Source organism: Equus caballus, chromosome 7 (assembly GCF_041296265.1).
Source record: "Equus caballus isolate H_3958 breed thoroughbred chromosome 7, TB-T2T, whole genome shotgun sequence".
NCBI lineage: Eukaryota > Metazoa > Chordata > Mammalia > Perissodactyla > Equidae > Equus > Equus caballus.
This window is the reverse complement of record NC_091690.1, coordinates 53,614,680-53,630,709: the sequence shown is the minus strand read 5'-3', so window position 1 is coordinate 53,630,709 and position 16,030 is coordinate 53,614,680. Positions and strand designations below refer to the sequence as shown.

The window sequence follows — 16,030 nt, the reverse complement described above, 5'->3', positions numbered from 1 at the left end:
ATTCAGTAAATACTTCATTAATGTTGTCTGTTATTATTATCATTAATACTCACTCATCGTCTCAAAATGTGAACATCCAGTAATATTTGCTTCAGAACTTATATTTTATAGAGATTTGAAATATTACCAATGAAATTTCAATTTTCTTGCCATCCCTTCATGATCCGGTTCTCCTGCATACCTGTCCCACAGAGTCAACCATTGTCATGAATTTGGTGGATATATTTTCCTGCCAATGTATCCATGATGTTAGCATTTGTTTTGTATCCATGAACAGTATTCCTGAAAAGTTAGCTAAAAAGTACGATACATATTGTTCCTGAAAAACTTTATGTTTTAAGTCTTTCTGTGAAGTATATGCATCTAGTTCAAAGATTTTAGCTGATGCGTATTATTGACAGAGGGAACCGCTTCATTTTATTCTTCCGTTTGTTATTATGGAAATTCTATATGAATTATTTTACCTCTTTGTATCACACAAGTGAGAATATCTATAAGATATTTACATATATAAAGTATAGTTATTTTCATTGTAAAAATCCATACACATTTAATTTTAATATTAGGCATCCATATTTTTTCCCAATAAAAAATCAGATATGGGCCAGCCCAGTGGTGCAGCAGTTAAGTGAGCATGTTCTACTTCAGTGGCCCAGGGTTTGTCAGTTCGGATCCCAGGTGCGAACATGGCACCGCTTGGCAAGCCATGCTGTGGTAGGCATCCCACATATAAAATAGAGGAAGATGCGGATGGATGTGAGCTCCGGGCCAGTCTTCCTCAGCAAAAAGAGGAGGATTAGCAGCAGATGTTAGCTCAGGGCTAATCTTCCTCAAAAAAAATAAGATACAATGAAGTATCTGCTCTTAGTGGTGAGATATATAATTAGGAATATCACTCAAGTCTGTCTAGTAATAGTCATTCCATAATAGCTCACGTTAAATTCTCAACTTGTAGCAGAAATGATATTTGCATGTCTCAGATTTCCAAAGTGAAATGGAAAAAATATTACTATTCATAGAAAAACTGTGGACCACAATATTCATGCCAGAAAGACGACTATGAACCACTTCTCCTATCCCCCTTATTTCACAGATGTCCTCACTGAATCCCAAGAGGAGAAATTAATGGTTTTGCCTCCATCTGCTCATCTGCAACAAAGCAAGCTTGAAAAAATTATTTCTGCTCCAGTGGAAGTGACAGAGCCCTAGGGCAGCAGTCAGGAGATGAAAGTCTGAGTCCTAGATCTTTCACACACTAAATTTGGAGGGTGTATCAATATCTCAATCTCTTTCTGATGGCATTCTTTACCTTTAAATGGGGAGAGTAATATCCTCAGAAATTTGGCACTTATTATTCAGTTATGGCATTTTAATCAGACTTGAATTATTACTGCAGTAGCAAGTTATGGATAAATTTAATCTCAATAAATATTTAATAACTTTTATTTAATTCTATGGCAGAGAATTCAAAGCCTTTGTTGTCCCAGGGAACTTGAGCATGGTCTGACTTCACATCCTAAATGCAAAATCCTAAAAGTGTTTCAGTCCATGATGTAAGATTTATCCTCCCCTTCTCTTTCTTCGTGCTTTAAATTTTTCTTTATTTAAGATTACAACAATCTCTTGGTGATCAAATGATGTATATCTTATCAAAGGGAAGTAATATGCTTGTAGAAAGTACATGCCATAGAAATACAGAGTCCTATTGTATGCATCTCTAGTCCTGTGGGATATTGCTAGAAGGGATGAAAGAACAGGTAGGAAATCCACCAGACTGGGTAGAAGCCTTATTGCCTACTCCGAGTTCATGTGAACTAAGGGTACATTTAATATTTAATAGAGATTTTGTTTTGTTTCTGTTGCCTACTCTGTGCCAAAGACAATATAAGCTCTGAGGAATCAGAAATGAATGAGACTCAGTTGTTTCCCTCCAAACATTCAATATCCAGTTGTATAAGGACAAAATAAAACGTGCTGTCAGAGATCCAGGGAAACAATATCTTCAGATCACAGAATATTTTAGTCAAACAGCAGGAATCTAGGCTGTTAATATTAATGATAATAATATCTGAAATTTATTTTGCCCTTTCTACACACATTCATTACATATGTAGTTGCATACTATACAATTTAATCCTTGCAACAATGCAGTTGTATCAACTAAAAATTAACCCAAATGGCAGAGTTGAAGTTCAGAGATATTAAGAACCTGCTCCATTTTGCACAAGATAATAAATTGAGCAGGCACAATTAAATTATCGGTCTCTGATGCTCATACGATAAACTTCTTCACTCTGTTTACCCACACTTCAGAAAGTTTAACACAGAAGTCCAGAGGTCTTAACCAAAATTACAGATAAGATCATCTTTTAAGTGATTTCAGCTTCCTAACTAAGAATGTCAAGAAACACCCTGACTTTACTTTTCCTTTAGGGATTGAGAAGCACTGAAGAGTGATGGAGGGAGTGAATAGGGGAAAGAAAGAGATCTGTCTTAAATTATAACCTGGGGATCCTTCTATGATCTTTGCCTTGATCTCAGCTGTGACTTCCTATAGTTGATGCAGCAAGAGACACTCACTCTCTGCTGAGGTCTACTGGGAACTCCCAAAGGAAGATGACCGTGAACATAGGGTCTCTGCCTGGAGTGACCTGGCAAGTGAAATGACAGATTGGGTGGGCAGGAGAAACTACTGGTTAAGTACCCTGTGTCTGGAGTGTGGATGCCTGGATCCAAACTGGAATTCGCTCCTATTTTACCCCATGATCTAATGCAAGTTATATTTAAATGCCATGTTCACTTATTTGACTGTAAAATGATGATTATATGCATTCCTCTTTCTTGGGGAGTAATTATTCTGATAAAAAGAAACAAGCTACATAGAACACTTAGCTCAGAGCCTGGCACTTAGGAAGTCCTTGAGGAAGGTTCATGATATCATGCTTATGTCTTTATCCTCATCCTCATCCTCACTTGATGATTTTGGAGTACTTAAGGGACTGTTGTCTGTTATCATGGGGGTAATGCCTATGGGAGCTAGAACCAGTGTGGAAGAAAAGAAGAATTCTGAATGAGAGTTCTTGGACCACCCCACCACCACCACCAGAACCAAGAACATAAATTTCGTAGTGGTTGGAAATGAAACTTTGCATATTAGTGCCCTACAATTTGTCTATTCCAACCATCCTGTTTATCCTGACAATGAGAAACACTGCTCTCCCAGTCCCTCCTCCATCCAGTATCTCCCACAACACTCACTGGGCTGTGTTGTGACTCTGCTGGAGCATGACCAAGGAGGACCAATCTGCTGCCCCTCTCCTGCCTGGCGAGCAATGATGGTTGAGGCTCTGTCCTCAGGACTGGCAGAAAGACAGACTGAGGATGTGGCCTCCTGATGGAGATTACTACTCTAGGAGGAGGAGACACAGTTGTGAAGCCTGCTAGACATGGGCCAGCAACATGAAGAGCTGGAGATGCAGCCTGATAATATACAGTTGTGTGGCTTTGAGAGCTCAGTGCACAGAGCACATAATTAGCCAAATTGGCCCATGAACTCCATTTCCTGAAGAACTCGCTATCTTGGAGGATTGACAGGAGGAGAAAAGCCAGTGTCCCTGATCCATCTTAACTACTTCTGAGCCCTACTTCTTCCTAGGAGGAAGTTCACTTGGCCTCCTCTAGCCTGTAAAGATTGCATTTATTATTTCCAGTTAAAAATTCAATTACAATTTTGATTTACTGAAATGGCATTAATGGTGACATAATATCAGGAATAATGATATCTATTTAAATGTTTTTTATTGTAGTAACATTTGTTTACATTATATAAATTTCAGGTGTACATCATTATATTTTGATTCCTGTGTATATTACATAATGTTCACCACCCAAAGACTGATTACAATCCATCACCACACACATGTGCCAAATCAACACTTTCACCCTCCTCCCTCCCCTCTTCCTCTCTGGTAACCGCCTATCCAATCTCTGTCTCTATGTGATTGTGATGTTTTTATCTTCTACTTATCAGTGAGATCATAAAGCATAAGCCTTTCTTCCTCTAACTTATTTCACTTAGCATAATACCCTCAAGGTCCATCCATGTTGTCACAAATGGCTGGATGTCATAATTTCTTATGGCTGAACAGTATTCCATTGTGTATATATACTACATCTTCTTTATCCATTTGTCCCTTGATGGGCACCTAAGTTGCTTCCAAGTCTTAGCTATTGTGAATAATGCTGCAATCAACATAGGGGTGTGTGTATCTCTATAGATCCGTGTTTTCACGTTTTTTGGATAAATACACAGCACTGGAAAAGCTGGATCGTATGGTAGTTCTATTGCCAATTTTTTGAGGAATCTCCAGATGGTTTTCCCTAGTGGCTGTGCCAGTGTGCACTCCCACCAGCAGTGTATGAGAGTTCCCTTCTCTCCACATCCTCTCCAATACTTGTTGTTCCCAGACTTGTTAATTATAGCCATTCTGATCAGAGTGAAGTGATATCTCATTGTAGTTTTGATTTGCATTTCTCTGATAGCTAATGATGTTGAGCATTTTTTCATGAGTCTATTGGCCATCCATATATCTTCTTTGGAGAAATATCTGTTCAGATCTTTTGCCCATGTTTTAATTGGGCTGTTGGTTTTTTTTATTGTTGAGACATATGAGTCCTTTGTATATTTTGGACATTAACCCCTAATCTGATATATGGTTTGCAAATATCTTCTCCCAATTGTTAGGTTTTCTTTTCATTTTGTTGATGGTTTCCTTTGCTGTGTGGAAGCTTTTTAGTTTGATGTAGTCCCATTTGTTTATTTTTTCTATTGTTTCACTTGCCTGGTCAGGCATGGTACTTGAAAATATGCTGCTAAGACAGATGTTGAAGAGTGTACTGCCCATATTTTCTTCTAGAAGTTTAATGGTTTCAGGTCTTACATTCAAGTCTTTAACAATTTTGAGTTAACTTTTGTGTATGGTGTAATATAATGGTCTAATATCATTCTTTTTTATGTGGCTGTCCAGTTCTTCCAACACCATTTATTGAATAGACTTTCCTTTCTCCATTGTATGTTCTTGGCTCCCTTGTTGAAAATTAGCTGCCCATAGATGTGTGGGTTTATTTGTGGGCTCTCAATTCTGTTCCATTGATCTGTGTATCTGTTTTTGTGCCAGCACCATACTATTTTGCTTACTATAGCTTTGTAGTATATATTAAAATCAAGGAGTGTGATATCTCCAGCTTTGTTCTTTTTTCTTAGGATTCCTTTGGCTATTTGCTGTCTTTTGTTCTTCCATATAAATTTGTGCATTCTTTGTTCTATTTCTGTGAAAGATATCATTAGAACCTTGTTAAGGATTGTACTGAATCTGTAGATTGCTTTAGGAAGTACAGAAATTTTACCTATGTTAATTCTTCCAATCCAAGTGCACAGAATATCTTTCCATTTCTTTGCGTCTTCTCCAATTTCTTTCAACAATGGTTTGTAGTTTTCAATGTACAGATCTTTCCTCTCTTTGATTAAGTTTATTTCTAGGTATTTTATTCTTTTTTGTTGCAATTGTGAATGGGACTGTATTCTTAATTTCTCTTTCTGCTACTTCCTTGTTAGTGTATAGAAAACAATTGAGGGGCCAGCCCAGTGGTGCAGCAGTTAAGCGTGCAGTCAGTCCTTAGTCAGGACTGTCCCTTGTTGTGGAGGTTCTTTATCCAGTTTTCAGTTTTCTCTCCAGGGTAATTTCCCCCAAAATAGTTGTAACCTGGCTGTGTTCGTGGGAGGAGATGAATTCAGAGTCTACTTATGCCACCATCTTGGAAGAAAGACCAGTTTTCTTTCTCTTAAAAGGGATAATTTTCTGGAACTTTCAATCTGCTCTTGATAAAGATGTTATAAAAGGTTTTCTTTACTTTTGAGTGAGTCTCACTTTGGTTAAATGGATAATTAAGCATTCTTCCACAGTGAGCATGCTTCCTACTTCAGCAAGTGTTTTAAAACTTTTTGATATTTTTGACAAGCTTCCCCCAAAATCCAAATCCCAAATGAAGTCTTTCTTTAGCCCTGAATTTTTTTTACTTTGAGAATTTTCAGAGGACTTCTCAAAGAAATCTGTTCTCTCTTTCTATAAAGACGGTGATATCAAATGAATTAGGCTTGTTTGCTATCTTAAATTACATGGGAAGCATTGTCAAATAAGTGATGATAAACCATCTTAGGTTATATTTTGTGGGTGAATGTTACTAATGTAAGTGTTTTAAAAAATTATATAACATTCCTAAAATTCTTATCTGTCCCAGTAATCAATCCTAATTGTAGTTATTATCTTGAAGTGTTGTATGTCACAGAAATAGCTAAGTTTCTCTGTCAATTGCTCTTTTTGAGTCTTTTGTCATTTGCAGATAGTTGTTTTACTCTGTTTTTTTAGGTGTCTTTCATCTTAAGAGAGATTCATGGAAAGGACTTTGACACTTACTCTAGAATACAGGTTTCTGATAAACTTTCTTATGAAGTGGATAAGGAATTACAGAACTCTAACAGAAAATTACAACTTCATGATACTTCCAACAAAAGATCAAGATCAAGTGTTGTTTACATGAAACTGAATGAACTGGTGAGGATGATTTTCACTTGAAGTACTGCTGATTTTTTAATGTTTTCTTTTTCCAGATTTAAGGAAATCTTTTTCTCTTAAGCTAATTATGACTTATAGCATTTGGCAAATTATACCTTTGTAAGAATTATTTTAGGTGATTGTATCAGAATTGAAACATTTATCTTTTTATGCCTACCTTATCCCTCCAGAATTTGGAAACTCTTAGCAATTATTGCTATTTTCAGGCTATATCTTTATTTGCATAAGTTCAATAAAAATCTGTTCTCCTTATGATGGGACACAATTGATTAGATTACCAAAGCTTTGACTAGAATGTCATACTTGAGAAAAATATGCATAGACTCAGATATGATATGACCAAAACAGACTTAAGGGACAAGGACTGACTTTATGAAATAAAGCCATTTGGAAATATTGGCCTGGTACCTTGCTTAGATGGTTCCCAGAAATTTTACTAGATTAGTAAAGAAGCTGCATTCCCTGGAAGCTGTAAAGAACCTCAGGATATTTTGGGGAACCTCAAGAGAAGAGAAGAATTCACCCAAATCTCTAGGTATTGCAGATTGAGTCTGATGACAAGTCCTTGGCTTGGTTTTCCTGGCTCCAGTGGCCTTTAAAGTTCCATCTGAGTTTCCTTATCAAGAGTTCCAGCAAAGCAGATTTAAAACGGCCTATATTGTCTATTGCTATTCTTGTACTTATGTAAATAATTAGGCCAAGTTTATTGAAACTGGACATTTTGCAAACTAATGAGTCTTAATTTTGCTCTGTTTGGTAAAAATGAGGGTGACTTTAGAGAAAAAATATATTTCAATAAAAACTATAATACACATTCATGGATTCCCATTCTGTCAATTGTATTTGAGGTTTTTGTTTTCTATCTGTAAACTGGACTGGGTCCTGAATTCTAGCCTCCTGAAATATCCATGCTTTACATTTTTTCCGTCTTTTTCTTTTGGAATCATTGAGAACTGAAACCACTTTTTCCTGAAGCCCTGCAAACTGATCCTGGACAACTCAATATAAACAAGAAAGATTCATGCCTGTTGCTTGTCAGACACTCAGAAATATACCTGAACACCTAACAACATCATCAGAGACATTTAAAGCTTCCAAAGATGCTTTGACCCTGACTTATAGAAATCTTCTTGATGGACTGCCCCTTTGGCTCAGACACTGGCTTATAATTTTCTCAACCTATTATCTTTGTTTGTTGTTGTTGTTATTGCTGTTTCTGTAGAAATTCTTCCTAATAAATACCTAGTTACTTATTTATAAAATATAAGCCTAACTTTGAGAGAACAGCTGTATCACTGACTTGCTAAGAGACTGATTCAATGAGATGAAACAACCTACATCTCTTATCAGCAGGAAGAAGATAGAGCAGCCATTACCTTATATCCCTCAGAATTGAGGAATGAACAACAAAAAGCAGGGAGGGATTTGTAACCATGGGCCCTCCAGGACCTGTTCAATAGACCTCATCTTTTACCCACAGTGAATAAGAAATTGTCTTTCAGAAAATTTGAGAAATCACATAGCCAGAGTAAGCACAGAAGAAGAAATATTGACTTGAAATAGCCATAGAACCAAAGATTCTCCTCCCCACAGAACCAAAGGACAGTGGGGAATTTAAAAGTCAGAACTCTTATCAGAAGCCAGGGTCCATGATTCAGAAAGATCTGGTGTTAAAATTCCTTCCCCACCTTACCATAAATGTTTAAAACCTTACCATAAAAGCTTAGAACCTAATCATGAATGTTTAGAATCTTACCATCAATGATTGAAGCCCACCAATGAAAACCTGTCCCACCAGCATTTCCACATGCCAGTCTGCTGTCCCTAACCTCTTAAAGATTGCTTCAAATCCTTAATTTTGGAAAGAGATCTGAGGGTACAGGCTCCCTGTCTCCCTGCATATCAATCTTGCAGAATAGAGTTGACTTCTCTTCCCAAAAGCGGATGCCATAATTAATTGACTTATTTATGCACATGGATAGAAGAACCCTATTTTTGTGTGGTAACACCACACCCAAAGTCTTATCTACTAATAACGATACATTTGTCTCTTGCATTGTCTCTTGTGACAAATGATACATTTGTCAATGCTTGTGTTTCCTTTTTCCATCTTGTACATTTATTTGAATTAGAATAATTTTAAATATTTATGGTTAATAGCAGCAATTCTTCATGTTTATTAATTGTCATTTCTAAATACTTCTATGTTCAATTGAGTGTTATCTCTCATTGAAAAATCCACGTTATTTATCATTTGAAAGATATATCCTTATTTTCCTGCTTTGAGAGACTGCATCCTCCCCTCACACAAGTAAACACTGCCATTTGAGAAATGGCTGTTAAAGATTATCAGCTACATTTTGATTCGTATTGTCCTTGCCAGCTTTTGTATTGGTATATTTCTGAAATAAATGAACATAAATAGATTGCCTAAAGTTGAAGCATATTTAATTTCCTAGGATAAGCCTTATTGACCCATGGTGTATTTTTCTTTAACATTCTAGTAAAGACAGTCTTAAAAATAAACAAACAAAAAACAAAATTATAGACACAGAGAATAGTCTGGTGTTTGCCTGAGTGGAGGAGGAATGGATGAAGGCGATAAAAAGATAAAGACTTCCAGTTATGAAATAAATAAGTCCTGGGATGTAAGGTACAGCATATGACTATACTTAATAATATTGTATTGTATGTTTGAAAGTTGCTAAGAGAGTAGATCTTAAAAGTTCTCATCACAAGAAAAATAATTTGTAACTCTGTTTGGCAATGGATGTTAACTAGATTTATTGTGGTCATCATTTCCCAGTATATACAAATATTGAATCATCATGTTGTACACCTAAAACTAATATAGTGTTATATGTTAATTGTATCTCAATTAAAAAGAAAGCGATCCAGGGGCTGGCCCAGTGATGCAGTGGTTAAGTGCACACGTTCTGCTTCAGTGGCCCGGGGTTCGCTGGTTCAGATCCCAGGTGTGGACATGGCACCACTTGGTAAGCCATGCTGTGGCAGGTATCCCACAGATAAAGTAGAGGAACATGGGCACGGATGTTAGCTCAGGGCCAGTCTTCCTCAGCAAATAGAGGAGGATTGGCAACAGTTAGCTCAGGGCTAATCTTCCTCAAAAAAACAGTAAAAAACAATTTAAAAAATTTTAAAAAAAAGAAAGTGATCCATATGTCACAAAGGATGGACTCTAGTAAATGCTTTGCTGCATTACCCAGATCCTCCTTTGGACTTAAGGGCTTGTTCTTCAGGTTCAGGGGAATGCAGCCATCTGACAGCCCTCACCCTTCAGCCCTCCTTGAGAATTATTCTCAGGTAAAAGAAGCTGCCTCACCCAAAGTCACACAACTCAGATCACTTGCTGTGGGAGCATAACTGACTGAAAGCCATTTGCATCCATCACTGTGTTTGCACTGAGGTTCCTCCCAGCCACTGGATTGAACACAGCAGGGTAACAGTGCATGCCCATTGTCATGGTCACACAATGACCTTGATGACCAGGGTCAACTACACCTACTAGGACAGTGAATCTTCTTCTTGGCATAAGAGACCTAAAATTCCAAGCAGCAGCATAGCTTGAAGTTTCACGGGACTTTTGCCATGTCTATGGAAGTATCATCCCTTTAGGATTCAAGATCTCTAAATATGCAGAGGCCGGAGCTGTGAAGAACTGAAGCATAAATATCCAAGTGACTCACTCGAAGAGAGATTGGATGAGGTTGCTTCCACTTCCAACCCTTGACGTATGGACCCATTTATTCTCTAAGCTGGAGATACAGCACATGATGATTGTCATTGATTTAGAGTGTATACTGCATTTTGTGAATTTTGTAGTCAGCACTTTCTGTGTATTCAAATGCCTGCACTAAATATAATCATTCTCTTTGAAATTAAATGTCTTCCTATATCTTCCATTATTTTTTTTTAACTCTTACATATTCGATACTCACTTTAGGCTGTATTTTACCTCTGTCCTCCCCTTCTCTGACAAACTTTATATATGATTTATATTTGCCACCTGTATTTCTTCAGTACTCATCCTTCAACACACTCTACTTGGATCATTTCTGCCCCGCCCTTCTGTTAGAGGTAATAAATGGAGCCCTCCCTAATATCAACAAAGGACTCCATGTCACCAGAAAATGTCAAGGGATATTTTTAAGTTCTCATTTGATTAGTCTTTTCAACAAAACCAAAACTATTAAGCACTCTGCTTTTCTTCAGAAAGGATCTCTTTGTCTTCAAGACATTGTGGACACCAAGTGATCCATAAAATCTCCAAGACTCTTCAAGAGTAGAACATCACAGAAAGTTGGTTCCTGGGTTTTGGTTCTTACAGAAATTAAACTTTCCCCATGGGACACTCTGTAATTTTCAAGTCAAATCAAAGAACGAAGAATTTATCCTTTTGCTTTGCTGCTTGTACAGAGATAACATTGCCTGAAAATTACCCATGTTCTTATCTTTGTAACCCAAGGGAGCTGGATTGTTTGGAGAGAAGAGAGTCAAAAGAACAAATTATTTAATGAGAAGTTCTGAGAATTAAACCCTTGAGATGCTAGAAACTTTGAACATGCTCCTTACTTTTAATTCTCTAATCTCAGCCAAATGCAGACTCAATTGTGCATCCCATGTGCAGACCTCAGAGAACAGAAAGCTTCAGTGATAACCATCAAAGAGGATCATTGTGTCTTAGTGAGGGCTGGTGGAGTAAGAAGACAAAGAGGAGAGAAAATGGGTACTGGGGTTTACCTCAAGAATAAGAAGACTGGGACACTCATATTTATTTACTCGAAGAAAGGTGAAGTCTCTGTGCTTTGAAGGTACTTGATTTTCACTGAAGTGAAAGTCTTTTTCATCTCTGGTTCTGTTTCCTTCTCTCTCTTTTTGTAATGTAGAGCTGTCTCCAATGAGAGTTATTTTCTGGAGACTCTCCACTTCTTTTCTACTCTTTCCCACAATTGTAGACTCCCATTGGATTTCCTGTGTCAAATCATTTATTCAATAACTACTTACTGGAAATATATTATGTACCAGGTAGTACCTACTTTATTCTTCATGTGATAGGGTTTCTCTATTATACACCCTAACTATTTTTGCAGCCATGTCAACTCATTGATAGCACTTAGTAGTTTCTGTGTGGATTTTTGATATTGTTTCACTTTAGTATCATCCACAAATAATATAATTATTTCTGACGTTTGATAGTCAGCTGAATTTCCTTTTCTCATCTTTCCAGTCTCTTCAAATGTTCAGGAGACTATAGAGTGATTGAAGTTGGAGTGGACTGCTTTGTCTCAAGGAATTTAACACAAATATTTTAGTGTTGTAATGTATAATATCCTGTTGGCTTCAGTTTTAAATTTACCATTCTTCATTGAGTATAGAAATTCTCCTTCATTTCCTCATTTAGCAAGAGGTTCTGTTGTGATTGATAACCACAGTAATGGCTGTTACCTTTTCTCAAATGCATTTTCTCTTGTGATCATGGTTATGATTTCTCTTCATTGACCTATTTTTTGTGAAGAATTATGTTAACAAATATCACAGTATTAAATCAGTTTCCTATTCCTGGATTACACATTAATTATGCATGACGTATTATTCTCTGAAAGTAGGTATGAATGCTTTTTATTTAACTTTATTATTCTATTCTGTTTCTGCATTCAGGCATATGTGAGCTTAAAGATTTATTTTTTGCGTTACAGTTGACCCTTTGGGTCTCAGCCTTTATTATATATCTAATGTTTGCACGTGCTGAGCACCTACTATGGACCAGGCACCATGTAAGTCCCTGGAAAGACAATGGTGAGCAAAAACACTCATGCAGTCTGTCCCACAAATCAACAAAAAATTACCAGTGTGAGGGCACATCAAGAAATAGTACAGGATGCTGCACTTGTGAGCCTCACACACTCTATCCTTCCTGACCCTCACTCCATGTCACTGGCCCCTGAAATCTGTTCCATTTCCAAACTCACTGATCCACAGGGCAATCATGAATTCTGTTCCCTCAGCCCAAAATACTTGCCTTTTTAAAATTTCCCCTGGTTAACAATTACTCATCCTTCCTCTGATAGCTCAAAAATGTGTATTTTAAAGAGGTGTTTTCTACCAACCTCCCTAGACTAAATGTGTCTTCAATTATTTTTTTCTCAAATTAATTGCTATCTCTAGGCATTAATAACACATTTTTTCTATCATGGAGAATATAAACATTTATTGACATCTTAATTTCCCTTTGATTTTTTTAAAGGGTGATTTGATTCATAGTAACATTTTACACTTTCATCAAAACTATCATTCTTTTACCATTAACTGCACTGATTGTTAATACAACACATCCCCACTTTTGAGCAGGTACACATTAGCACACACTTTCAAACATATCTTGTATTTTATTTTAAATGTTTTCTGACTTTTTCCCTCCTCTTACCTATGTAGCTCACATGCTTTTCTATCCTCTTGGGAGAATTCACCTGGCACTCAATCTCTGAAAGAGGAAGTCATAGGAATCTTCATTTCTCAGAAGTGCTGATTGCTGATGAAATGAGGCACCAGACTTGTTTATAAAGATTAGAATTCCATCCTTGGTGGCTGCTCCAGTTTAAAGGAAATTAGTAAATGATAGCCATACAATACAGATTTATTGTGATGTTAAGAACATAAGCTGACATTTATTAAGTGCCCACTGTATTTCACAGAAATCGCAAGAAAAACTACTTGCATCATCTAATTTAATTCACTCATCAGTCTTAACAATGTAGGGCATATTTACTACTCCCATTGTAGAGGTGAGGGGTTGGCAGCTAAGAGAGATTAAATAACTTTGTCAAGGTCGCACAAATTATAAGTTGGTGAAGCTAAAGTCTATTCTAGGAAGTCTGACTCTATATCCCAGTTTCTAAATCACATCTCTGTACTGCACCTTGGGAGAGTTACATATCAAAACTAATTGTCATAAAAGGAGCAGATTAATAATGACAGTAACAGCTATCATTTATGGAGACCCTACTGTGTACAAAGTTATTTCTAAACCTCACAAAGAAGGTAATAGCAGTAGCCACATTTTTAGAAATAAACAAAACAAGGTCCTTGAGTTGTATGACATCAATAGGAAGTATCAAGTCATAGAATTAAGGTTTTTTGAGTTGAGAATCCACATCTTACTAACCATCATAGAGCTATTTGAAAGAAGTAAGCATGGAGATTATCAAAGATATTAAATATCTTAAATCATTTCAGAAGAGTCATATCAAAGAAAAATTGGTTTATATTCATAGTCTCAAATAGAATTAGAACCAGTGAGTAGATGATAAAAGAGATGTCTACTAAATTTTTGAAAGGCTGAATAATTACACTTAAAATAGAAATGAGCTACCACTTGACTGAATGAATCATCATCCTTGGAAACTCTCAACAGAGGTTGAAGTTTGTTCACCTAAAGGTGGAATCAAGAGGTGCTGACTACCTCAGGTGCCAGTTGGATGTTCACCAAACATTGCTTTTGCCTCCTTCTCCAGCAGACACACTAACTAAATGGAAGCAGGAAACCACACAGAAGTATCAGAATTCCTCCTTCTGGGTCTCTCAGAGGATCCTGAACTGCAGCCCCTCCTCTTCGGAGTGTTCCTGTCCATGTACTTGGTCACCGTGCTTGGGAACCTGCTCATCATTCTGGCCATCAGCTCTGACTCCCACCTCCACACCCCTATGTATTTCTTCATCTCCAACCTGTCATTTATAGACATCTGCTTCATTTCCACCACTATCCCAAAGATGCTAGTGAACATTCAGGTACAGAACAAAGATATTTCCTACATAGGATGTCTCACTCAGGTGTATTTTTTTATAATGTTTTCTGGAATGGATAATTTCCTTCTGACTGTGATGGCGTATGACCGGTTTGTAGCTATCTGCCATCCCCTTCATTACATGATCATCATGAACCCACGCCTTTGTGGCCTTCTGGTCCTGATGTCTTGGTTCATCATGTTCTGGGTCTCTTTGCTTCATATTCTACTGTTATGGCAGCTGACCTTCTGTTTAGGCACTGAAATTCCACATTTCTTCTGTGAACTGGCTCAGGTTCTCAAAGTGGCCTGCTCTGACACTTTCGTCAATAACATCTCTCTGTATGTGGCCACTGCCCTCCTTGGTGTGTTTCCTCTCACTGGGATCCTCTTTTCTTACTCTCAGATTGTCTCCTCCTTAATGAGGATGTCCTCTGCAGGAGGAAAATATAAAGCATTATCAACCTGTGGGTCTCATCTCTCTGCAGTCTTCTTGTTCTATGGGACAAGCCTGGGGGTCTACCTCGGTTCTACTGTGACCCATTCTCCCAAGAGAAGCTCAGTTGCCTCAGTGATGTACACTGTGGTCACTCCCATGCTGAACCCCTTCATCTACAGCCTAAGAAACAAGGATGTGAAGGGGTCCCTGGGAAGGCTCTTCAAGTGATCGCCTCTTGTCCATGATGGGCCACTGACCTCAGAACTAAGTGGTGGGCATTGTGGGCCCCAAATGCTAATATTGTGAATTAAATCTTCTGGTTCTTTTTATTACAGACAAGACATGCTTGATTTCTTCAATTTCCAAAATGCCCATGATTTCACTTTGTTTATATTAGTTTCTCCTCAACAAGATCCTCAGTAATCCCTCTTTGACTTTTCTTGTTTACACGCTGTCCTTAAAGTTCCATGTTTGATCAGCTTTCTTATAGCAAATCTTAAGATTTCTAACTTTATATTTAAAGCATTTTTCATGTCAAGTGCTGATATGGTTTCCACAAAAATTATCCTGTCAAACACTGATGTTATTTGCCTTCATTTGTTTGAGTGCTTGTTTTCTCCAGAAGAAATGGAATTAAAATCATACAGTCAGCACAACAAAATGCTTACCAATCAGAACTGTGCTTTTTTTCTTCATGTGTATGATTTTATTTCATCCTGAAAACAAATCTTTGTGGTATTTTCCCTCATTCACTCTACTTTTCAAAAGAGGAGATTGAGATTGAGTTGGATTCTAACCTAGCTAGCTGACACTGACTTGCTGTCCTACATTTCATAAGAACGGTGACGTGATTTTCAACTTCAAAGTAGGAATGTATATTTGAAAACTAGTTTCTTCAGATTATTCATAGCAATATGCCACCTAGAATAACTCTGAGATGATGTTTCATTCTTTGTGATCCTTCCTTTCTTCCATTGTTCTTTCTTTTCTTCATTTCTTCCTTCCTTCCTTTCCTTTTTTCATTTGACCTTTATTTCCTATAATTTCAATTTAGAGATACACCCTCTAAGATCCTAAACATGTGGTCATGAATACAATAGAACATAGTTTTTGGGGGGTTTTTACATGGTTTACTTTTTTTTTTCTAAGACTCTCTG

General features: G+C 37.1%; 2 protein-coding genes across 11 annotated transcripts in view; both read left to right on the top strand.

Annotated features, from left to right (window-relative positions):
- The window catches only part of OR7D20 (olfactory receptor family 7 subfamily D member 20), a 63,991-nt gene that overhangs the window by 33,906 nt on the left and 14,055 nt on the right, over positions 1-16,030 (top strand). For 3 of the 10 annotated variants that reach the window (XM_070272140.1, XM_070272139.1, XM_070272141.1), the window contains exon 2: positions 6,426-6,611. The exons of 5 other annotated variants lie outside the window; for them this stretch is intronic. The gene's annotated coding sequence lies outside the window, so the exon portion shown is untranslated. Of the gene's footprint in view, positions 1-6,425; positions 6,612-14,164; positions 14,439-16,030 lie in introns of all 10 variants that reach the window. 2 more of the 10 variants (XM_070272135.1, XM_070272143.1) reach the window with 1 other exon arrangement.
- OR7D4D (olfactory receptor family 7 subfamily D member 4D) lies at positions 14,181-15,101 on the top strand. Its single transcript, NM_001391130.1, has one exon. It carries the CDS (start codon positions 14,181-14,183, stop codon positions 15,099-15,101), a length of 921 nt encoding a protein of 306 aa, NP_001378059.1.

Bases quoted from the DNA above. Each gene is read 5' to 3' on its own strand.
- OR7D4D (NM_001391130.1), top strand. From the start codon at position 14,181: ATGGAAGCAGGAAACCACACAGAAGTATCAGAATTCCTCCTTCTGGGT.